Source organism: Hetaerina americana, unplaced genomic scaffold, assembly GCF_022747635.1.
Source record: "Hetaerina americana unplaced genomic scaffold, ioHetAmer1.1.p SCAF_1, whole genome shotgun sequence".
Taxonomy (NCBI): Eukaryota; Metazoa; Arthropoda; class Insecta; order Odonata; family Calopterygidae; genus Hetaerina; species Hetaerina americana.
Genome location: NW_027286069.1, coordinates 90,283,299 through 90,308,543, shown reverse-complemented (window position 1 = coordinate 90,308,543; position 25,245 = coordinate 90,283,299). Strand labels below are relative to the sequence as shown.

General features: G+C 35.4%; 2 protein-coding genes across 2 annotated transcripts; both read right to left on the bottom strand.

Annotated features, from left to right (window-relative positions):
• Positions 1 to 1,330: 1,330 nt before the first annotated feature.
• LOC139686550 (protein KRTCAP2 homolog) lies at positions 1,331 to 9,714 on the bottom strand. Its single transcript, XM_071583662.1, has 5 exons — positions 9,447 to 9,714; positions 4,267 to 4,421; positions 3,829 to 3,892; positions 2,247 to 2,313; positions 1,331 to 1,526 (listed from the first exon to the last, which is right to left on the bottom strand). The coding sequence occupies exons 1-5, from the start codon at positions 9,448 to 9,450 to the stop codon at positions 1,421 to 1,423; spliced, it is 396 nt and encodes a 131-aa protein (XP_071439763.1). The 5' UTR covers positions 9,451 to 9,714; the 3' UTR covers positions 1,331 to 1,420.
• A 2,157-nt stretch (positions 9,715 to 11,871) lies between these two features.
• Positions 11,872 to 22,414, bottom strand: Rpt5 (26S proteasome regulatory subunit Rpt5). Its single transcript, XM_071583661.1, has 9 exons — positions 22,115 to 22,414; positions 21,818 to 22,024; positions 19,242 to 19,349; positions 18,596 to 18,796; positions 15,727 to 15,829; positions 15,351 to 15,530; positions 13,929 to 14,035; positions 12,346 to 12,573; positions 11,872 to 12,055 (listed from the first exon to the last, which is right to left on the bottom strand). The coding sequence occupies exons 1-9, from the start codon at positions 22,160 to 22,162 to the stop codon at positions 11,945 to 11,947; spliced, it is 1,293 nt and encodes a 430-aa protein (XP_071439762.1). The 5' UTR covers positions 22,163 to 22,414; the 3' UTR covers positions 11,872 to 11,944.
• Between the last annotated feature and the right edge of the window lie 2,831 nt (positions 22,415 to 25,245).

The window sequence follows — 25,245 nt, the reverse complement described above, 5'->3', positions numbered from 1 at the left end:
TGAAGGGTGGAGAGAAACCCGGCGTCGGCATTAGCCTACTCTTTACGAAAGGCGCCAAGGGGTCCGCGGCTTAACGTCCCATCCGACGGACGCCGTACTCACTCAAAGTGCCCTCCACAAAGCACCTCAAGTAGGGATCGAGATACCTCTGAAAAATATTCAACACCACCGGGATTTGAACCCGCGCCCTCAGGGTGGGAAAAATCATTTGGTTTATTAGGGTTTGAACCTTGATTCTTTGATATGCCTTTGATGAGTTAAGTGCTTTAAGCAGTTACTCGACGGCATTTCTTTGAATTTACATTTTTAATGCCAATCATAGAAATCTGGTAAAGAGCCAGTATTTTTTTAAGACAATTGCTACAGTCCAGGACAAATCTATGATGATATTATTTTTGGATTGCTAAAAAATAATCTTAAGCATATTAATTTTCCAGATTTATTAGCATACATGTATACAACGCTTGCATAGAACTACTCAATTCCATGTATATGGATATCAGTGACTTCAACAATCTATGATCACTAAAATGGTGCCATTTCTATAAGCATCTACTTCATAATGGTGTTCATCTAAAAGTTCTGACTAACTTGAAGTGGGTCACCTAATTACTTTAATGTTGGAATAGAAAGGGTCATATTTGACAGCCATAAATTAAATATTGAAAGTAGAAACAATTGTAAATACGAACCTAATGACCATTGTTTATTGCAAGGGAACATTTTAGAGAGCTTTCATAAAAGGGTCTAGTCTTTGGAAAAATATGGTCGAGGTTATTCTGCAACACTACTTTGCAAAATTCAACAGGGTTGTTACAGTTAATTCACAACTCTTTGACTTTTTCAGGGAGAATCGAGATTTTTTGGTAAAATTCATCCTGAATTATATGTAAAAAATTAAACTATGTACTAATTGAACAGGGGTGGTAAACACCATCATAGTCTCCCAGCGATCTTGGGCATAAAAGTAACATACATCATCTGGTATGGGAAAATTAAAATCAGATGTTGGCAAAAGTATATTTTTTACCAGCGCAATCGGAGAAAAAAATAATTGGTAAGACATAACTGTAGACTGACTATTCTACAATAATTGAACAGGAGCTACGATATACAAGATTAATTTTTCAGACAACCCTGCTAAATGGGATTTGACAGCGGTACAATTTCCTTCAATGAAATTTGATTCATAATATTTATTAATTTTAACTGAGGCAATAGATTCAAGACCTTATCCCCTAATATCCCCCCAGGTTATCAGTCTGGTAACAACCCTGTTCAATCAATATGTACAACAAGAGTTCACTATTAACAAAGAAATACAAATTGCTACAGCACTGTGAGTTTATTTGCAGAGATAATACATACAATTGCCAGGGTGATACATTTCCAAGAACTAATGCCATTTATGCATTCAAACCTACTTCTTCCTTTTGACTGGTGCTTGTACAGCAGGTTGAGGAGCCGCATATTTTGCTTGAGAGATCCGAGTTATGTAGTACAGAGCAACCATGGAGAAAACTAGGCTGCATAAAGAAATATGATTTTCATATTAGAAGTTAGCAAAACTAAAGGCACAACACTTTTCAATTTAGAATAGACACATTAAACTCATGAGTGGAGAAAATCAAAAATGGACATGCAACGTGAGTCAAGTTTTTTTTAATTAAAATAATTATGTAGTTATTGAAATTTTACGGGTGCAAATAGAAGAAAGTTCTGAGAAACTTCACCATGCATTTTAAAATAATTAACTTTGCCAAATTTGTAGTGGTATTAAAAATGCCAACATATTACATTTAATCATTTCAATTTTATGCAGGATCAATGCTATGCAGCACTGATTTATTTTATACATTATTTAATAATTTAGTAGCATTGTTAATAATTGGAAAACCCTCAAATAATTTAAGCTCTCCTTGGTACAGAAAGTGACAATTGAGTGATAGCTACGTTAAATATTTAGGCTGAGTTTTTCCTTAGGCTGTTTCATATTAAGGTATATTCTGCAGCACTTTTATACAATTGATGAAATTAAAATAGACATTACTTAATCAACAATATTGGAACAAAATAATTCTCAGCTGGCCAATGTCTATTTCTTCCAAAATCTTCATGCACATAATAATCACAGTGTTTCAGTCATTATGTGCATGACTTAAGATTCTACTACTAAGATTTCTTATTAATTACTGATGATTATTCATGCTACCTATGATTTCTAGATGTTAGAAGATTTCCCTTACCATGTTGTACTACTAACACGGTGCACCATTCCTGCAGCCAACAGGGACAGGATAAGACAAACTACAACTGGAAAATAGAAAATAACAAAATAATGAAGCAGGTAGCAATTAATGTGAGTAAATAAAACCATAAACACAGTAATCAACCTGAATGTTGGTTTAGTAGGTGATGGTAGAGTTCACCCAGTACTAAGCCCAAGGGCATGTGAAATTCACACACTTAGGGTAAGGGGGGCGAGTTCCTTTCCCTGTGCCGTTAGAGTTTCCCAGAAAGATCAGGCATCCAAAAAATCACACAGCTTAGGTGGAGCTTAATAGATGCTCAGAGATGCATGCCAAGGAAATGAACCCAGGCCCTCTGATCAGTAGTTCACTGCTCTATCCCTGGCCTACCCACCCATGTTCCCTCACCCCACCATCATTGTCCCAGTCAAGGAAATATTTTTCCACTTGTGATTTGCTCAATTCCGCCTTTCCCACCTCTCCTGTTTGTCCTTAACAAAGAATCGGGGCACTTGATTGCATAAAACCCCCAGCAGATTTCAGTGTAAATTACGTTTCCTTGATAGCTCAAGAGGTAACAGCATCAAGGTTACAGCAACAAGTTGAAAGATCTATGGTTCAAATATCGGTCAGGGAAATATTTTTGTACATGTGATCTGCTTGAAAATTTGAAAACATGTTAGTTTCTTTTCTTTTTTGTGTGTTTCTGTGTTTTCGTTTGCTAGTGCTAACTTCATGTACATTATCAACATATATAAATATACTCAGGCCGATACTTTGCCATTTTAGCTATCGATGAAATGTAATTAGTATTGAAAAAATATACATGTGTATATACAAACACACATATATGATTTCAACGCACTGGGATAAATTGAACACATTGTTTACCCATTGTAATTACACAGTTTTCATTACAAATCGAAACTGAAGGAACCAAAATGCCTTTAATAGGCCGATAAGTTGATGTGCACAATCTCAACTACTTGGGAGAAAGAAAACCAGCCCTTCACATCTACTCTTCTCTTTCCTATTTGGATTGCTGTTTTTGCGTGTCCCCTTAGATCTGATTGGGATTGTTTTATGTCCATATCAAATGAGTTGGTAATTTTCCACAGAATTTTTGCAAGTTGGTGAAATGCATAATGTACCGTAAAATAGTCTGTAGAAAATTATTAACTCATTTAATATGGATATCACATAGGTATCACAAACATAAGGCTGAACAGGTGTTGAAGAAAGAAAGCAGTGTTCTGAACAGATGAAACACACATGAGAGGTACTCATGTTTACTTTAACTACTTAACGAAATACAACAGAGGTCTATAGTCTAACTAAAATACCTCTAAATAGCATAAAAGTTTTATAAGTGAGATGAGAAGTAAGGGGTTCAAAAATGGAAAAATGAGTCAACTATTAATGAACAATCCATAACTCTTTTTAATTAATCCTCTGAATAACACATTTTTTAGCATTTCAATCTGAAAATAGCCAAGAGAAGAAAAACTTTGAGAGAGGGTTGAATTTTTCTTCCTGTTAAATTAAACAGTGTCAGTGAATAAGAACAATTGAAACTTACCTTCAGGGAAAAGCTTAGTCTGAAAGCCTTTTCCAAAAAGTGCAGCCTCCATATTTCCTACAGCCTGTATTTGATACTGGTTAAGGATACTAACTGCATCACAAAACTAAATTACATATTTAAAAAAATATAGACTAAAGGAGTAGAAATATAGCTGCTAATGAATTCAAGCAAGCTTATGTAAAATATTAGCTCTTTACTTGATATTAATATGCAACAATAAAAGCTTCCAGCATGCAGCCACTGTGATATGAGCAAAACAATAGAGGGGAAAAATAATGAAGAATGTTCCTTGTCCCCAAGGAAGGTGCAAAAAGTGACCATGCACAAACAGGTGAGGAGTTCCTCAGTTGGGATGAAAGTTTCAAAACTTTGATTGGTTACTTATCTAAGTATTATACATTTATAATAATTAGTCAAATTGTGTAATAAGGATACAGTTAAAAACAGTATGAAGAGAACAGATCCAAGGTAACCACCAACTATGGTAAGTAGCTGAGTAGACGCCAACCACTGACGATACATTTGCATCCCGGAGAAGAGTAGGATGGTGAGGATGGATGACAGTATGAATGAAGTCCCACTGGATACAGCTGAAAATTTATATTAAATTCAGCATTAGTATAGATGCAACATAAGTAGGGTGTCAAGGGCAGTTTTATCATCCCTATTTTTCTTTGCAAAAAATAAATGTGATTAACCAGATTTTAATTACCCCATTCATGAAAACAATTTCCCAACCACTTATACCAAGCTGAGCAATTTTTAAAGACTGCACTGTCACATTCTTTGGTATTCATACATGAATTCCAAACATATTGGTAATTAATTTCTTCTGCATACAAGCTGTTGTATTTGTGAAGGAAAATAATAAACTTCCCATTACTTCTCTTACAATTCCAATTTTTAACTAGCATTATTCATATTTAATAATTGCTTTCATTGGGGTGAGATTGAGATGGAAATATTTACCCCATTCTTCCGCCTAACCAACATAGAAACCATCCTATTAATATTGTTACTGTTTATCAAAAGAACATTGTTGTTAACAGAGTGAGCTAAATGCAAGTGTCATGCTATAAAATGGTTTTCAATTCCGTTAATGTGGGCATTTGGGGAAAAGATGCATACTTGGCATAAATACATGGACGCTATGTACACATGCTGCAGCCATGTGTTTGACGTTGTGAAGAGGATGATGTTGGCATACCAATGTAGAACAATAAAATATAATGCAACCAGTTCCAAGAAACTACAGGAGATGCCTCAACAGTAACTTTTGACAGAGTCATCCACTAATATACATACAATGCAACAATTTCAGAGAGTAAAAATCATTCGCCTAGCCCAGGATCCCGGTCAAGCCGAATGATTTCTACACTCTGAAATTGTTGCATTGAAATGTAACCAGTATTTTACTGATTCTACTAATATTTTCCATTCAATTCTCCATTGATTTTCAAATTCCACACTTTCCCCTGTTTTCACACAAATTATGCAAATATCAACTACATTTCTGCAAGAAATGATTACAGGCATCATAAAAATAATTTAGTTTAGAATGCAAGATACCCAAAAAAAATAAATTAAATAGATGGAGTAAACCAAGGATAACTGTTGGGAGGAAATTAAAGGTGCTATTTATCATATCGTGTTATGTGTATCTACTGCTCACCTAACAATAAGACTACAGACATTAATGATTTTATTCTTGCCATGTCCAAAGCATTGGTAGCAGTTACTCCTAGAAATTGCTCGTGCATCATTGTTTTTTGGAAATCTAATTTAGACTTTCTGAAGTCCACAAAACTGGAACATAGGGCTTTATTAACCAGCTTACTTCTTTTAGTCTCACTGTGATGAATGATAAAAACTATAATATTTCCTCATTCCTCCACCCTGCTTACCGAAGTCATTACTGATACAGCTGTAAACATTATTTTTTTGCGTAAAGCAATATACTCGGGTTTGTTGATTCATTCTCCTTGAGTGCCAAATTTAAATAAAATCCCCCTTGCCTTAATTCATCCAATATACTTTCTCCAGCATGCCTGGACAGTCCATCTCTGCCCTTGAGTACTTCTGCCAATCACTATCTATATAATCTTGACATGATGTTCTTGACTCATTTCCTGTTGACTCGGCCTATGAATCTTTCATGAATTCTTTCATTCGAGATTTCAATTCTGCCTTTCCAACAAATCAAGTCTAATGGAAGGCAAAATTGTCAGAGTCAATACTTTTCTGAGGAGTTGATAAATGCAAAAAAAAATGTATGTACACCATGAATTATCAGTCTAAATGAAATTTGAAACCTATGTCCTCACAGAAGACTGAGGAGTTCAAAATGGAAGTCTCTTGCGAATGAACACAGATGTAAGATAATATTCCCAAACCATCCATACATACTGTGACAGTTGCCTGGAGCTCATTAAACTTCAATATATGAAAGCTGGCAAGGCCACCAAAGAGTGGGAGACATAACTTTTAATTGTCTTTCCATTTCTCATCTTGTATGCTAACAATTTCAATGATCAGTGCAACTCTTCCAATGTCTGTATTGATCTGTCTTCTCTTTGATTTTTGAGACTGCAGTAGACTGCATGATCACAAATTTTCCTGAACATAAACAGTTAATTCAACACACTCAACATGACTTCAGAAAACTCAGATCCACTACCACTGCACTCTTCCAACTTGTTAATGAGCTGAAATTATGTTTCAACGAGAAACGGCATTCACTATAGGTATATTCTGTGACCTTACAAAAGCTTTTGACAGCAACGAACACAGCATTTTGCTGGACAAACTCATAAGCCTGGGTATTTAAGAAAACCCTTTAACCAGATTATGTTCTACTTCACTTGTATAAAATAGATGGTAAAATATCTTCATCATCCCATAATTGGTGTTATCTAAACAGACTGCTTCTTCGGAAATCATACGTGGAGCCCCAAAAGGGTCATTTCTATGTCCTTCACTTTTTTTTACTTTCATGAATGATCGATGCTTTTCTATGGTTAACTGTAAACCACTTCTCTATGTTGATGACATTTTCTATCTAGTATTTACTATTAACTTACACTCATGAAATCACCTTACTCCATAGTTGAGGACATAAGCACCAATAATTTACATTTAACTAGTAATCAAACTACATATCTGATTTTTCACCCAAAAAAGCCTCAGCCAACTTCTAGCTCTTTGCAAACTTTAAATGGAATTGGTATAAAATTTTTAAAAACAACTTTTTTCATGGGTTTCATCACCAGTGATAATATCTTACGGAAAGAGCTCAATAATTATGTTGGCAGTAAAGGGCAACTGGTCTTTTTATTCCGTTATAGAAGGCTCACTTCAGTGATTTCTCTGGAGAAGCTTAAGTTTTTGTAATTTGCCAAAATTCATTCCTTTGCAACAGTTCATGAAAGTGTAAAATGCTTTGGCACTTTGAAAAACGATTGCATTGCAATGTGCATTCAGCGAATGACTCCGTTAAAAGTTATTGTAGTGGCATCCCCCACAGTTTACCAGAATTCATTCCTTTCTCATGTATAGCATTATCACCTGGGGCAACTCTTCCTAAGGTAAAAGAGTATCTCTGCAGAAACAAGCTGTCAATGCATTTGCATGGGGTTTCAATATGAAAACTTGGCAAACCCTTTTTTAGATATTTACTTTAACCTGCATCTATATTTTGCAATACTTCTCCTTTGCCTAGGAAAATCCTAATATCTTCCCACCTAGCAGCTCTTTCCACTCCCATTACACTCCAGATAATAGCGATGTACACCTCAAAATGTTTTGCTTCAGTCTCTCCAAAAATGGCTCACCCTTTACTTAGGTTCATAGTTACCAACAGCTTCCACCATAACTGAAAGACATTTATGTTGCCAAGAAATTCAAAAGACAATTGAAGGTTTTCCTTCTTGAGAATGCCTTTTACAGTGCCTCAGAATATCTTAACCCTAAATTTTAGGCATGACTGTTTTATGAGTTTAATTTATTTCACAAATTCCATTGTATGCATGACCTGATGGAATAAATAATATATTATCATTGAAAAAGGTAGAAAATAATTGGCAGGGAGTCAGGAAAGCAGTGTGTGGTTGAAACTGAATGGCTAAGAAATGGGAAAAGATATGACAGAGAAACAGAGAATGAATTGTGCATAAGGATATCTTACCCCGGAATTAAAAAAGTGAAGAGGGAAATTAAAACAACAAAGCATTTGGAATTAATATTTAGCATGTAGAATAATTTCAAGGGAGTGGAAAATATAAAGTATTTTTATGTAGGTGGCACAAGAAGATTAATAAGAAGTGTTTGGCTGCAGTTACAGGGTTAAAATTGGGCCATTCTTATATTCTGCTCTGAAATAAATCAAAAGTTGAATGTGAGGACTACAAGATCATAAGTTTATTTTCAAACAAGACAGTGATTATGAGAATGACATAAATCACTAATCAACGGTACTATGACGATCACCTGGTTTTGAGGAATGGGGAGGCAATGCGTAATGTAAGTATAAAAAAATGGAATAGCATTTTTGCTTTGAGAAATTAGAGTTCTTCTACCTAACAGCATGGACAACATTAGTACATAAGACTGAAGAATATAGACGTACATGGCGCCAGGCGCGTTGTTAAAAACCTGAACGTGAATCATATTGCCCGAATCAATGCAGGCTTAATGAGAACTTGGATGGAGAGATGGTCGCGCCCAGGTCTAGGTAATCTTGTCAGTCCCATTCTAAAGCGAAGGATGGCTATAAACAGAATGGAAAATTGATAACTGTTTCGCAGAGTATAGACATAAGCTTCTGGGGTTTTGTTAACAACCTGAACGTGAATCATAGAGCACAAATTAACGAGGGCTTAAGTTGAATTGGGATGGGGGGACGGACGCGCCCATCTCTGGGAAAATCTGGCCAGTACCCTTACCTCGCAAGGGAAGGCACAATTAATACATGCAATACAAATATATAGACATATATCAGCATTTGGTGAATTGTTAAATTCCTGAACGTGAATCATAGAGCACGAATTAATGGGAAGTATGGAGAATTGGGCTCCCTATCGCTGAGACAGAGAAAAATTCCGTCTGTTCCCTTGCAATTTTGCAAAATTAAGACGGTGACGTATATCATATCGACTATGCGATTCTCTAAGATACATTACAAAGACGGTGATGTTGATCATATCGATCCTGCGATTCCCTAAGATGTGGATTCTTACAAAACCCAACCAAAACTTCTACCTAATAACTTCGAATTCCAAATATGCATTTGAGAATAAAAGGAAACGACCATTCACATGCCTCGACAAATCATAAAAAATTACATTCTTTATACTCATTTTCGATATGAGCTGACATATTACTCTCATATTCAAGTAAAGCGCACGGAAAGCACGAAGGAAAACAAATACAATGGGAATGGACACCTGTGGAACTTATTTATGGTTGTAATTTGAAGTTTGTATCTTCACAAACGGTTAGAGGCACGGTCTAGGGTGTCATTGTAACAGACATTTGCAAAAGAGGATGTAAATCACTCTTGAATAATACCTAAAACAAATTTTAATGTTCGTAATTAGAAATATTGAGGTTTTACTTACACATTATTGTAGGAATGTAGCCTCTCTTCACGAAAGAGAATCACGCCAAATATTGTTGCGTCCTTATTGATTGGTCTGCCTGCAAGTGAACCAAATTACAGCTTATCAGGCTCAAGATGACTTTTTCTATTTTCCTAACTCCACGCCGGGCAGACGAATTTGTCAATAACTTCCAACCCTTCCAACGCTCCGATTTGGCGAGTCTGCGTATTCTGCATACGTGTTGAAGTCAAAGGACGCCATATTTCTTCCGACTCTTCGGTAAATTCTATAAGAATTTAAATCAGTACATAGATCGGGATATATACGGGTTACAACAGCAGAAAAATGTTCATTTTGACATTAATATTTCCTTATAACCAATTTATTAGCTACCGATCAAATTAAAACAGTGCCCACTATTTTAACAAAAGTTGCATTCGCGGGATCGTAAAAATATTTACTGTTATTTCATCTGAAGATACGTGGATATGATAGATTCTGAAACAAATAATTTACCAAAAGCGTGTACAAATAAATTAGTTCATACCATTCTTGAAGTCAGCAATTGTTTCTGTAATGCATAATACGCACTAGCCGGTACACATTAACCCTCAGAACAGTCCAACTTATGCGGCGTATTAAGGACTTGAGAGACTATTCCATATAATTATTCACACTGGTCATAAAAATAGATTCCCAGAGGTATCTTTTGTTAGAATTTGCCTGCTCACATCATCACTGCTATTTATCCCCAAAGTGGGTACTGACTACATTTCAACACGGTAATAATTTGCAGAATCATTACCAATTAAAACTGGCACTCGTATGTTAGGGTGATACATAACAGCGTGGGGAAATAAGTAACCTAGGGCATAGGGAAAACTAAGTACCGATGGCATATCAGGCATTGTCAGTCAGTGGACACATTCCTTTCTAACCGGCAGATCCATCCATAAAATATCCATCTACTCGTCAATTACTCGTTCCTTTGTGGCTGTTACCCCTTTCTCAGCTACTAAATTTCCCGTCTGGATCCCTTTCTTTTGCTTTATACATTAACTACCTTCCCTCTTACTTCAATAGTGGAACCCTGTTCATGTATGCAGATGATGTAACACCTTAATTTCGCTAGTCTTTAAAACAACGAAGGTTAAGGAAATATTGACTCCATGGTTACATGGTACAATGAAAACCTGATTTTCATGGACATCAATAAAGTAATTTTTGTACAGTGCTTCATGACTCATCACTGACAACAGCTAAGAACATTCATAAGTACCCACCTAAGCCCAGATACATTAATACCAAGTAACTGATTTTGTTTCCATATGTTAGGCTTATTCCATAATACCTAAGAAAATATATTTCATGCCTGTACTTTGCTTTTAATCCCTAGTCCCTGATGCGCAGTTATCCATTTTTACTCCTTCAGTACCAACTTCTTTGGAATATACTTTCTGTTCTATTTCTAATATTATCTCCTTCAAGCATCGAACTATAAGTATATCCTGATAGCGCTTCTCTTAAGAATTTGCATTTGTATCGGAAGACAACCCTAATTTTATCTCATCAGTTTCTGGGATCAGTATCTCATCGAAACAGACCAAAATGTAAAGTTTCTTCTTAGCCACACGTTTGCATATACATAAAGCATTTCTTGAGAAGTTCTTTCAGCATTACTACCATTTTAACTCCAGTTTTCAGATGCCTTTAGACCATGTACAGACTAAGGTAACAAGTTTGAGCACCTAATTTTCCATCTACTTTCATTCCTTCAATTTCTTTGATGCTGACAAGAAGGAAATTCCTTTTTACACTTAATGGGTACCTAGACATCTTTGATTTATGACCAACAGCCAAAAAAATCTTGACAGAGTGACAAGTTTACCTGCTTTAAATCGATGAGATAGATTATCCTCGACACGTGACCAACTTGGACGACCCATTGTCTTCTCAATGAATAGTCCAATGTTTCATAATCTGTGCAATCCAAAACCAAACCACGATAATTATCCTAAAGGTTGGTTTCATAGGTGTGGGTAAAGTTCTCATCTAGTACCTAGCCCAACTTCTTATTGAATTCACACATCAGGACAGTGAGGGTCAGTTCCTTTCCCTGTGCTGCTTGTAGTTTCCCAAGAAGATCTGGTACCTGACAAATCACTGAGCTTGGCTGAAGCTCAGGGTGCTAAGAAATTGAAAATGGGCCCTCCAGTCAGTGGCCCAGCGCTCCAAACATTTAACTACCATGTCCCCTTAATCTAGCAATAAATTAGGTATATTTCTGGAGGTTAGCATATTCCATGCAAAAATGTTACATTCTAGCACAGCATTAGCTTAAAAATAGTCATTCTTGAGTTACTTACCATCTCACTTTGGACACTAAGATTTATTTATTTAACGACTAAGATGGATGATATGAAAATATAATTAGCAATTGAGATCATGTGAAACAATTTATTATATTACTATAGATATGAATTGGCAATGATTCACAGAAAAATTATGTCATAAATTTAGGCATAATAATTGAGATTAGCTTTCTTCTTTGCTTGCACTTCCATTATGGCATCCATAAAATCTTCATGAGTTACAGCTGCTGCTCCTCTTCGAAGTGCTATCATACCCTGAAAAATAAAACAAGCAGTATTCCTATATAAGCAGTGGAAAACACCAAATGAACTGAACAATGAAACATGACAATGAAGACAAAATATTTATGAATAGGTACAGATAAGCTTTAGGTAAACGAGCAGTCATTAAATTACAACTTATACAACATTTAATAGAACATTAGTAGAAAGAGCCTGAAACAAACTTTTTTACATCCTTAAACATTTAAGTCCCTTTTCAGGGTATGTCCACATAGAACAATGCCTATACTACTGTAGGCAATACAAATTATGAATAAACTTACTGATTCTACACAGACAGCTTTGCACTGTGCTCCATTGAAGTCATCTGTGGACCTAGACAACTCTTCGAAATTAACATCTGGGCTGATGTTCATCTTTCTTGAATGAATTTGCATAATTCTTGCCCTAGCTTCTTCATTTGGATGTGGAAACTCAATTTTACGATCTAACCGACCAGATCTAAGAAGGGCTGGATCAAGAATATCTACTCTGTTAGTTGCTGCAATCACCTATGTAAACAATATTAATCACCATTAGATACATGAATAAATAAAAGAAATCCTAAAAAGAATACTATGGACAGGCTTCTATTTTCAATTTTTCCACTGAAATGTTATTTAAAATCAATGTAATAAGAATTATAGCTAAAAAAAATAAATCTTGTTACAAGAACAAAAAATTGAACCATTTATTATTTTGAAATGCTTTGGAGATAATTCTCTATAAAAAGGGACTTTTTATTAATTCAATGCCCCTAATTTTGTGGGTAACTCATTTCCATATCATTAATAAAGTATAATGGGCTTTAAAAGACATTTGTTCTTAAATTTTAAAACAATTCTGCTCCTAAAATTACGTACTCTTGAGGATAATTTGTTTAACCTCTGTGGGTTTAAAAAATAGAACTTCTCAATTGTTAAGAATTGAAATAGTGTAAATCCAATGAGAGACCTTTGGACAATGCTCAATAGTAATTTGGCAAAACATTAAAAGCCAATAGAGCACCTGACAATCGATGAGCAACTTTTTGCATACCGAAGTCGAACTAAATTCACTTAATATACTACATCAAAGCCAGCCTAGTATGGAATCAAAGTATGGTGGATATAGGATGCTGAAAATTAGTATCCCCTTGCTGTACAGGTTTACACAGGAAAATCTAGTGCCGGGCGTGAGAAAAACGTTGATGAGGAAATTATCAAAGACTTGGTGGCAGCGTACAAAGGATTTGATAGGAATATTACAATGGATAATTACTTCAGTACTCAGCCATTGGCAAAATTTTTACTATCATGGGATTCAACAATTGTTGGCACTTTGAAGAAAGATAAGCCGTGTATTCCACCGGCACTTAGAGAAGGAGAATTAGAATGAACATGGAGATAAATGAACTACTAGAAGGGAAGGACATAGTTAGATTTGCCAAGTCACTGCAGCTGGCATGGTTGGGCCAAGTAGGAAGGATAGCAAATGACAGAATGCCCAAATTGATGCTTAATGGCAAGGTAGGCAAACCTGTAGGTACACACACAATATTTATTTATTTATTTTATTTATTTAGTAAAAAATTGTGCACATACAGCAGGATTGCCAATTTACAGTGACACATATAACAGGAACATATAAGGACACAAACATATGTGGGCATCATTTCAAGATGAGGAATGATTTCCAGAGGAAATGGGTAGGTGAATATTGTCCTTCCTTCTGCTATTCTACACCTTCACCAGCCAAATATTTGATATCTATTTAATATCACAACTTCCCTCTTAACCAAAGGTTTATTCTGGTTTTGTTGAAACGTTTTCACATTTATAAGGATTATTTACTGCAGGCCTTTGGGGTAGCAACAACTACAGCTTACCTTGATGTCTGAATTTGAACTGAATCCATCCAACTGATTTAGCAATTCCAACATAGTTCTCTGAACTTCTCGATCTCCTGCCTTTTCTGAGTCAAATCTCTTTGTGCCTGAAAGGGAATACTTGTTCAGTGCATTGGACCTGATGTACAATTATAAGTACGTTACCACATAATCAGTGTAGGAATGCATTTTATCAACAACAGACAGGAAGCTGAAACTCCTATGTCAACATTTTATCTACCTAATTGACCAATAAGTCTTAATTTCCCTGTTTATTTTCGGATAGAAGACCTTTCTATAATTATTAACAGTGACCCAGCTCAATTCATTACTACAAAAGAAAGCAAGCGAGAAGTACATATATGATTATGCGATTTACTTAAAACTTTATAAACACAATACAATAAGAATTTCTACAGTACTTTGGAATGCTTCCAATGATGAAATGTGCTTCGTGGACATTACCATAAACCCAAGATTAATTTAAGTTTGTGATTTTTTTGTGAAAGCGAATAAATGCTTCTAGTTTAATTATAGTTAACTAAAAAAGCTAATTTGAATATAATGTATAAATACATTGTTTTTAATGATATAAAAATCATAATACAGTAATCAACCCCAAAGTTTGGTTTGGTAGGCGATGGTAGAGTTCACCTAGTAATAAGCTCGACAGCATGTGAAATTTGCACATCATGGTAGGGGGGGCAGTTCCTTTCCCTGTGGTATTTACGGTTTCTCAGGAAGATCCGGTACACGAAAAATAACATAGCTTGGGTGGAGCTACAGGTACCCAGAAAGGCTTGCCCGGGAATCGAACCCGGGCCCGGCGGTCTGTAATCCAATGCTCTACTCATGGACTACTGCCACCCACCTTTAATGATATATGGTAATTATTCTGGAGAAGCTGTAAATTTTGCCTAAAGTATTCCTCAAATTCAATCATCCATTGTGAAAAATGTTCAAATTGTATTACATACTAAGAGCAGTAAGTTGAGAAGAATTAGGAAAAAAAGCTGACAACTATCTAAAATATCTAATCAAAAATGCAGTTTACAGGAATTATAACAGTAACACTGGTAATACATTCTGTGCTGTTAGATATTATTTAGATTAAATTCCCCCCCCATTCACTAATTCATGATAACACTTTTGCTTTTGCATGAGATGTCACTTTTAGAATTCTTTCCGAATGATTCTTGAAAATAGCACGTAAATTGATAACAAATTATGCAGTGAAATGAGATGGGCATATTTTTAGTTCACTGTTTTATTCATACTAAATTCGATCCCAACAGCCTTCTATCCAAGATAACACAGTTAAAAAAATACTGAATTGGGGTAATGAGCAAAATTCCTATCTATTAAAAAAATTCACAACTTTTAAAAATGTAATTATTCTTATATTTCAATGTATATACCAACCAATTGCATCCAGTTCATCAATGAATATGATGGCAGGGGCCTTTTCTTTTGCAAGTGCAAAAGCATCACGGACTAATTTTGCACCATCACCAATGAACATCTGTACTAACTGAGGACCAGCAAGTTTCAAAAATGTCGACTTTGTCTGGGCAGCACATGCTCTGGCCAATAATGTTTTACCTGATAATAAAGAAAATGAATTACATGAAAGAAGAGCTTGAAAAATGTGGCAGGATGATTGATTGGATATCTCAAGATTTGATTTTATAGACAACACAAAGAGAAAAATAATTATCTAAAGCGTAAAAGCTTCACAAAGATAAACATATTAGATCATTCTATGAAATGCATAATCGAAAAATTAAACAAAACTTACCAGTACCAGGAGGGCCATACAAAAGGACTCCCTTCGGAGGTTGGATCCCAAGATTTTCAAACTTTTCCTTATGAGTCATTGGAAGGACAACTGCTTCAATCAACTAAAATGCAATTGAGATAAAAATAATGACATGTGCACAATGTATGGCTTACAAAGTTGATTAAAAAGAGTGATATTATCGTAAACATGAACATTCTTTTGATCTAATTACTTCCTTAACTCATCCCAACCTGGAAAATTATGAACTTTCCTTAATAACCTCAATATGAAATGAGCTTCCAACTACATTTTATTGGTTATCTCTGAGTCTTGCATTTTCACTGAAATGGGTATTTTCTATCTGCTCTGTATAACCATCTCCTTTTCTATTCTATTTATGTAGTTGAACACAAAAATTATACATTGCAAATGAACCAAACAATCCTTTAAACTAATGCCAACATCTCTTAACTATATTCTGTTTGATCCAATCAGTGCTTAACCATAAACACCGGGCCGACCCCGGTGGCGGCGGGGTAACGTCCTCGTCTGCCATTCCAAGGGTCGCGGGTTCGATTCCCGCCTGGGTGAGTTTTTCTCCACCTAGGGCTTGGGTGTTTGTAAATGTTATAATTGTTATCGTTGTTAATAGTTCAATGTAAAGGCCAGAATGCGCTGTTTTCGGACTTATACTGAATAAATAAATAAATAAATAAAATAAATTAATAAATAAGATATGATATGAAAACAACTGAGAGAAATGAATGGTGATTACGAGGCAAGAAGGACATCAAGCCTGTTCTATATGCATCATACACTAAGTATTTTCCATGATATTTATTCATATACTAATTATGCCAGCTGAATGCAACTAATGCTGCTTCCAATTATACTTACTTACTTATCCAATTGTACTTTTTACAAACACTCAAGAGATCATCTTAAGGTTATTTTAGTTTTCCCAATTTCCTCTCTTAGCAAATGTGGTTTCAAATCAATCTGCCACTAAGCCAGTGAATTTTCCTCTTCCTCCCTGGCTGCAGTCAACATACTTGGTGCTTCCACCATGCACTTTTTCTGCTATAACTCTCAGGTGATATTCAAATAAATCCAGTTCTCAATAACATGTTTTTTCAACTGTAAAACACTCTACAGTTTAAAAAACAAGTTTTGTTATTGACTTGTTTATAAAAAAACTGTAATGTTAAAATGTGTAACCCTTCACAGAGATGTGACTAAATGACAATGCAGGTACGTGATTGTGTGAAATATCAATTTCAAAATCTACAGAAATATTTAGATGAACTGATTGGAAAAACATTGTGTTGCTGTATTTTCAGCAGCATCCATACTCATCTGACAAAGAAAAATTACTGCAAACAAGAAGTAAGCTTTCTTAATTCTTCAAACTCCAATGAAAAAGTGTTTGCTGGTTTAAAACAATTCAACATGCTCAAAACTTGATTTTGTTTCATGCTTATTAGAGGTGGATACCCCCACATAAGTGACCTTTCGTACTCAGACCATCCATCCTTGGACATTTCTGACAAGCCCAGCAGCAAATGGTCATCCACCACTCCCCAGCCAAAATCCCTTCCTACCTCAAGTCCACCAACTCCCGCTTGGAATAGGATTGACTTGGGCCACATTAATGACACTATCAACTGTCTCCTATGGGAGTCTTTTAGGAGAGGATTATGTGGAAAATGCAATCAATCTCCTTCATGGCTGAGTATTGACTCGTGTAATGGACTACCTTCCTCATCACAAGCCCCGATAGAGACAGTAACTCCTCTAGGAAGCATGAGATATTATTAGTTCTAAAAACATTCAAAATTCCTGGAGTTTGTACAAATACTTTCCTTAACCCTGACATTTGAAGCTTGCTGACACCAGGCAAAACAACTCCACCAAATTGAATTTCAGCAAAATGTAGCAAGAATTTACCCTTAATGGGTTACTAACTCCCAAATACTTCTGGCTTTTGATTAATTCCCAAAACTCAGACAATAAAAAAAAATTTCCGCTTTAAATAAATTGGCAGAGCTAGAAGGAAAGGCCCCAAAAAGAAGACCAAGGGATAAATACATAAACTAAGAGGTATACAGTACAAAAGATCAAGGCAAAAGGGAATTTTCAATGGACAGATTGAATAGATGGCATGAAGTCAAGTTTTGAATTAGAAAATTAAAGAATTGATGAATGAATCTTTGCCATGCTCCATTAGAATACGGAAACCATTTTCAATATGCTTACATCTAGCATTTTAATCATTCAAGTATGATGCATTGAAAGTTGAAAATATAATAAATTAAAGCGGGGCACTATTCACACAGGACAAAATGAAACTAATTGTGTCACCTCCCAATTAGCTAAAACAATATATATGAACAAAAGGAAAACTCAAATTCTCATGTTATAATTAATTGATTAACTGCTTATAGATTTCAAAATTCAACACTTAGGGTTCAAAAATAAAGCATTAATGGACTTAAACATAGGTACCTGATACTTTTCATTAAGGGATATGCTTTCCTAATGTACACAGATATTATTGAAAATGGAGTGTGAGGGCAACAAGGTATAAGACAACAGGGTTATCTATCCATAACTCTGCACCATGAATAGTGTGGATTTCACATGTGTCAGAGTTCAAGTTGTCATTGCTTCAACAGCATGCAATGTAGGCAATTTAGGATAAACACATATACTTTTGGGTATCAACCAACAACTCATACACATAAGAATAAATTTAATTGTGATCAAAACCTTTTATAAGGTACTAGTATGGGTATTAATGTCACTTGAGCATAAATTATTCACTCATGCAGTTTTAAAACCAAACAATATTAAGTTTAATGCACTAAAAAAACGCTTGATTACTTACTTCCTGAATCTGCTTGTCTAACCCTCCTATATCTGAATACTGCTCAGTAGGCCTTTCATCAACTTCCATAGCTTTTACACGAGCATCATATTCTGCAGGTAATGTTTCCAGAATTAGATATGAATCTTTATTTACTCCAACTAAATCACCAGCCTTCAAACGTTCAGGATCAACCAGACCAATAACAGGTAAGAAATAAGTCTGAAAAAAAACAAACGAAGACAAATAACGCAATAATTAAACCACTGTTTCACTCCTGTCTATCTTCCACAAAATCATCACCCCCCCCCCCCCCCATTTAAATCCTCTTGCACCCCTTTCTTTTTCTTATGATTATTTCTAAAAGACTTCAAAATTTTCAGGTATCATACCTGGATTGTGTATCTATATACATTTATATTCTTTGACACATCCTATTCATTATGAATACGTTGATGCAGGACAATTAAATACTGCTATTATTATAATATCTTTCATAAAGAGAGAAATTAGCATTTTTGGAAATTATCATTGTTACTCTTTCATATATCTGCACTTTTTTACCCCAAGGTCAAGGGGATGGCGCAGTGGCAAATATTTCCATTTATCTAGGTAATGCCAGCTTATAATTGCACTGATTAATTAATAGCATTTTGGGAATATGTACCTGTCGAGTAGATGTTTTGATAACAGCACACTTTCCTTTCCTTTGTGAGTCTAAATCAACAACAGCACCATCCTCTTCACCAGTATCTTGAGGGTCCACATCTAATAGCTTTGAAAAAACACAAAGAAAGAATGTCATTAGCGGATTATGTGAGAAATTTTGATGACCACCACAGATATATTACAGACAATGCATTGCCAGGATAGTCATTATGAATATAGATATCATTCATGTGTGCCCATAATCCACTCTAAAATTTTCGTATATCACAAAATACTGATACACTCGGCAAAAGAGCAGACTACATTTTTTACATGTTGCTAGGATTATCACACAGCTGTGCCTCAGTTTACAGCATTTACAATTACATTTAGAAAATAAAATAATAAAAATTATGGTAAAAATATTCCGATGTTGACTATGTTACATGAAGACATAATTAACCAATCTATGGTTATGTCATCGTCGACTTTCAATGAAATTTGATAATGTCATACCAATAAAACACTACTGTGAAATTTTCCTGTCATAATAAAACCACACACGCACTTGATAAGGAATTATACAGTCAAGGCCTCTACAATCAACTGTAGGACTTGTATAATTAGTAATTTTTATCAGAAGACGGAATAAATCCTGTAGGATTAAAATCATAATATTGGATTAAATATCAAGCAGAAACACATTCTAAGTGGTGGTCTCCTGTCACGTCTGGGGTTTCCCAGGGCAGTGTCCTTGGGCCATATCTTTTCAATTTATTCGTTAATGATCTTCCTTCCCAACTCCTTTCCTCCCAGTTCCATACACTTCTCTACGCTGATGATTGCAAAATCTACAAGCAAATTAATAACATTTCTGACTGTACTCACCTTCAACTTGCCTTACATAAAATTTCCCTATGGTGTGATACCTGGAGGCTTAACTTAAACCCTGGAAAATGCAACATCATGACTCTTGCTCTGAAAAAAAACCCCTTAATGTTTAAATACTCAATTAATTCAACTCCCTTAAATCGAGTAATAACCATTAAAGACCTTGGCGTTTTAATTGACCAGAAACTAAATTACTCCGGCCACATACAGACTTTAAAAAATAAAGCAATGTCCCTACTAGGCCTTCTTTACCGCTTCACAGAAATTAAAGATCCAATTGCACTCCATTCGTACTTCTCATTAATTGTCCTTCCCATCATATTGCTCCCCCATTTGGTCCACATCATCCCCAACTAACCTTAAATCCCTTGATTGCATCTCTCACTTCTTTACCAAAATAGTCAAACACCGAGTCCCACATTACCGCAATATGTCCTCAAATGCTGTTCTGTCTTCCCTATCCATTTCTAGTCCCCAAAGCTGCAGACTTAAAGCTGATTTAAAACTCCTCTACAAGACCCTAAACTCGGCTATTGATTGCCCTGAACTGCTATCTTTCTTTAACTTCAGAATACCTACCCGATCCACCCGCACCCACTCCCTACTCCATCTTCCTATTCCTAGATATATCTCTCTATATATTATCATCTTCATATTCCTAGATATATCTATCTATAATAACTCTCACCAAGCGCTCACTGTTATTTCGCCTCTCCTCCCTTCTAAATTCACTCCCTCACACTGTCGACCCCTTTAAACTATCATGCAAAAACTTCACCACCCAAGCTTTATCCCACCTTTCAGTAAATTAAAATTTTCCCCGGTCCATGCTTGGTTCTCGTTGTTATTGTTATACTGTTATTGTCTTTTGTCCTCTTTTATGTTTGTTATATTTTTCACTGTAAATTGGCGCCACTGCTGTATGTGAACAATGTTTTAAAATAAAATAAAATAAATACTACTAAACCAGGAAAACTGCGCAATACGATCTATTATTCCCACAGGAGCATTTATCCAAGAGGTGAAAATGTCAAACCAAAAAAGAATCCGAAGTTAGCATTGGATTTTATTTGATTGATGACTTCGAGTATTTTATATCTTGCCATATATGGCAAAAAATATCAATATACGATTTCTCTCCAGGTTTTGAACCACTGAGTACAAGAACAAGTATTTTCTTCTAAATATTTGTCACAATCTTTACGAAGCGCACATTTGTGGCTCTGCATGGCTTGATAATAACAAATCCATAAAGAGTATGGTCTTTTTTAATGCACAGTGGAGTAAAACGCACGCAAATCGTTTCGTTGAGAAGAGCTGCACATTTCAATAATTGCACATTATCTTATATGCTGGGAGGGTTTCAAATATTTCCGAATAGATTTATGGGAATCGGGTCGCCACGAAAATTTGGTATTACACATCATGTCACGACATACGCTGACGAGTTATTTAAAAAAAATATATACATCCATTAAGTGCCCTCGAAATTTCAATTCATTTGCCATGCATTTTCTCTTAGCCATAAATATGAATTTTTTTTAGAAAAACAGGCTTTCAAAATCCTAGTTTATGTAGAAAATGAAGAATGTAAACAAATGCAAATGAAGCCAATCACGTAGAGTAAATAAGATTGGTGAAAACGTCCATTTACTCACACTAAAATCAATACTTGTATAAGTGATGAGAAAAATTCTGAAATACCTCTATGACATTAGAAACCAAATACGGCAGTGTTTGATTGACTTTGATTTTTTCATTATTTTCTTTAATTTTTTCACTTTGTGCCTGCAGCTCGTGCGAAATCCTCATTACTTCACTTTTCATTATTTTTATTTCGTTATCTAGCAGCCTCGTACGGCTAACAATTTCATCTGTTGACATTCGGAGCACTTCTTCTCCAAGGGCCTCCTGGAAGAAAAATACACCAAAATTGGTAACAATGTATGAATTCCAGAATTTTACCACTATAAGTAATAAACGTAAAACAAAAACACTTACTTCAGCATCCTCCCAAATAGATTTGTCCTCTAAAGTCCCCAGAGCCATGGCTAAACAAAAATATTCAAGTTCTATTACAGTACCTAGTGAATATGCAAATTTGAACGATTTATGAAGATTGAGAGATCCAATCTCTCTTAGACGGCCCACATTCACTATATTTAACAAGCTTTAAACAGATGATTGAAATCTTCAATCGTAAGTAGACAACTCAAGGTAATGACAACAGACGATGACTATCCAAATACGAATTTTCTATACACCCACTAATAAGCACCGATGAAATTGATCAAGGCACCATCTCACGGGAGAATAGATGAAGAACGGAAAGTTATTAGGGATTCAACTGCTTTACTGAACCGGTCTTAATATTCATGGTGATCTGATTAGTTGGGCAACTTCCTGTGGGACTATGTAATTTAGCAGTTGATATCGTGATTATGTACTGATCTAGATTGTAAGATGTTATTGGAATTGGCGAAAACTAACCTAACCTTTACTGTCTCAGTATCTATTTGTATTTTTACTGAAAATAGCTTTGTTTGTCAATGGGCGGTTTTCTGTTTCGAATGCTAATCCGATGCAACATAACACCATCATTTCTAGCAAATATGCCTATTTACGTGTAGCGAGTAAAAATCACATCAATATCAAATGAAAATAATTTAATATTTTGCAAATGATATTATTTGATTCCTTTGGGATATGAATTCATGTAACGTTTCATTTCCTCCCTACTCGATTTCCTCAGTGATTAGAACAATGAAGTTACTCATTTAGAGAACGAATCATTTTTTACTGATCTCTGTCCTTAATCTGGCCCATACCATCTGGTCATACCATCTAGCCTTAAGATCTACCACCTCTGAAAGAGTTTTAAAACTAGGAGAAGCCGTACTTCCAATTTCAACTTCGATAAATAGTGGGATCCAAAGTGAATTTTGGAAGCATTTTAATTTTCTGCGGATAAAATCGTGAAATTTGTGGGTATCTAGACAATTTTACGTGTTAAACGGTGAAACAGTTTTAATTTCCGATGGGAGTCAAGGGGTTAATAAACTACCTAATTAAATTAATACGCACTTATTGCCAATAAATTACTCTTTTGGCTTTGATTAACAAGAATGTGATTCGTAGGTGAATGCCGATTAATGAAAAATAGTTTCTACTTGCCTCGTTACTGGTGGCTCCGAAATTTTTGTGATGTGTACAAAAATATTGTAGTGTCATTGCACCTGAATATATAATTTATTGATAATTAATTGATTTTTTTACGGTTGAAATTTTTAAAATATATTTTGAAGGCCAAGCAGGTGTATGGCAGTCAATACGTCCCCAGAAAAAGTATTTCGCATTTTGAATGCCTGAAATTCCGACTTTGGTGTTAATATTATTGTTAGGCCTTAATATTGATCATAACTTTATCTATATTAACTGGCATATGTACCTACATACATTCTCCCTTTAAGTCCGTTTTTCGGTAAGTAATTTCGGCATGTTAGTAATGTGTCAATTTCTGCGATAATCATCCGGCATGTATTCTGGTGTATTGTAAATATATAACCAACAATAATCGTTCTCTAATAATTCGCAACTATTTCTAAATAGGGAAATGTGTTCATGATGGTCCAAGGAAGTGGAAGCAACCTGTGGCATACTATTTAAGACTTGGTAGCGTAAAATCAGACATTCTTCCTAAACCGACTAAGAAAGTTCTTAGAGCACTGAAAGGAACTTTCAAAATCACTGTCGCTACTGTATGCGATATTGTACTCCTTTAGGAGTCGGAACTCAGAAAAGGAAAAGAGCTACTTTCTCGGATTCTTTCATTGTTTTTTAACCAGGCGGAATATTCTGAGTGTTTTCGTTCCTCCTCTTACTGTAACATGTTCCTGAAATCGTTTCTTTAAGTGTGATGCAAGGATTCCTTTGGTTTCTTCATTGGTGGCGACCCTCTCAATCGCGGCATATGTAATGAAATATTTGACTTACCACATGATAATAAGCAGGAATAACTCCTATAGTAAGAAACATCAGCAAGAGAAATTAGAATGGTTTGATCCAGTATTGAGCTATCTCCGTAGAATCAATCAACTGCCGAAGTTTGAAAAACGATTATAAGTACGGAAGTCAATATTTATTGTAGGAACTATGAGGTGGTCATCGCAAGCCATTGCAACAGAGGAGGTTTCTTCTAAAGGCTTTAGAATTTTCAGACAGGACGGAGAAAATAGGGCTGGGGGGATGATAATAGCTGATAAAGATATTCACGAAAAAAGAAAAGAGCCTTTCCCTAATATCAACATAGAAAGCGTTTGGTGTTCCATAAAAGACTTTAAATGCCATTCAAAAGTGGTGCGAACATGGGAACTAAAATCAGAATTGAATGAATGTGTCTTGATAAATTTAGAAGGAAAAGTATTTCACCTAAAAACACACTATACAGGGATCCAACATAACACACGTGGAATCGGTGAAATACTTGGGCGTGACGATAACTCAGGATATGTGCTGGGGAAAGCATATTCGTGAAGTTGGCGTAATAGCAAATAAACAGTTAGGATTCATAATATTTGGGAATTGTAATGAAACGGTCAAAGAGCTTTGAAATACACATTAGTTAGGCGCCACTTTGACGATGATGTGGAATGAGTGTAGGATCCGCATGGAGCAGGCTTAATATTGGCACTAGACCGAGTGCAACGTAGTACAGCTAGGTTTGTGAGAAGTTGTTTTGGACAAGGTAGTAGTGTCAAGACAATATTGGAAGAATTGGAATTGGAGCCACTAGTTGAACGTAGGTTTAAATACAGGTTAAATTTACTGGGTAAATTTGAAGCAGGTTGCTTATCTGAGGATGTTAAAGACATATTACACGCCCGCACGCCACGTTGTTCCTAATTTATCGCAGAATACAGATGACGAGAAACGTAGTTCTTAAGATACTGCTACTGACCTAGGGCTCACTATGGGTGAATTAACTCGTTCCTAGCTGGAAAATTTGTCCTTAATATTTTCTAGAGGCTATTTTGAAAATTTCCAAGTGTCATGAACATGATTTTGGGATATTTTTCTTTATTGTATCCCTAAGGTATCAATTAAACTGTACTGCGTAGAGGTGAAGAGAATGC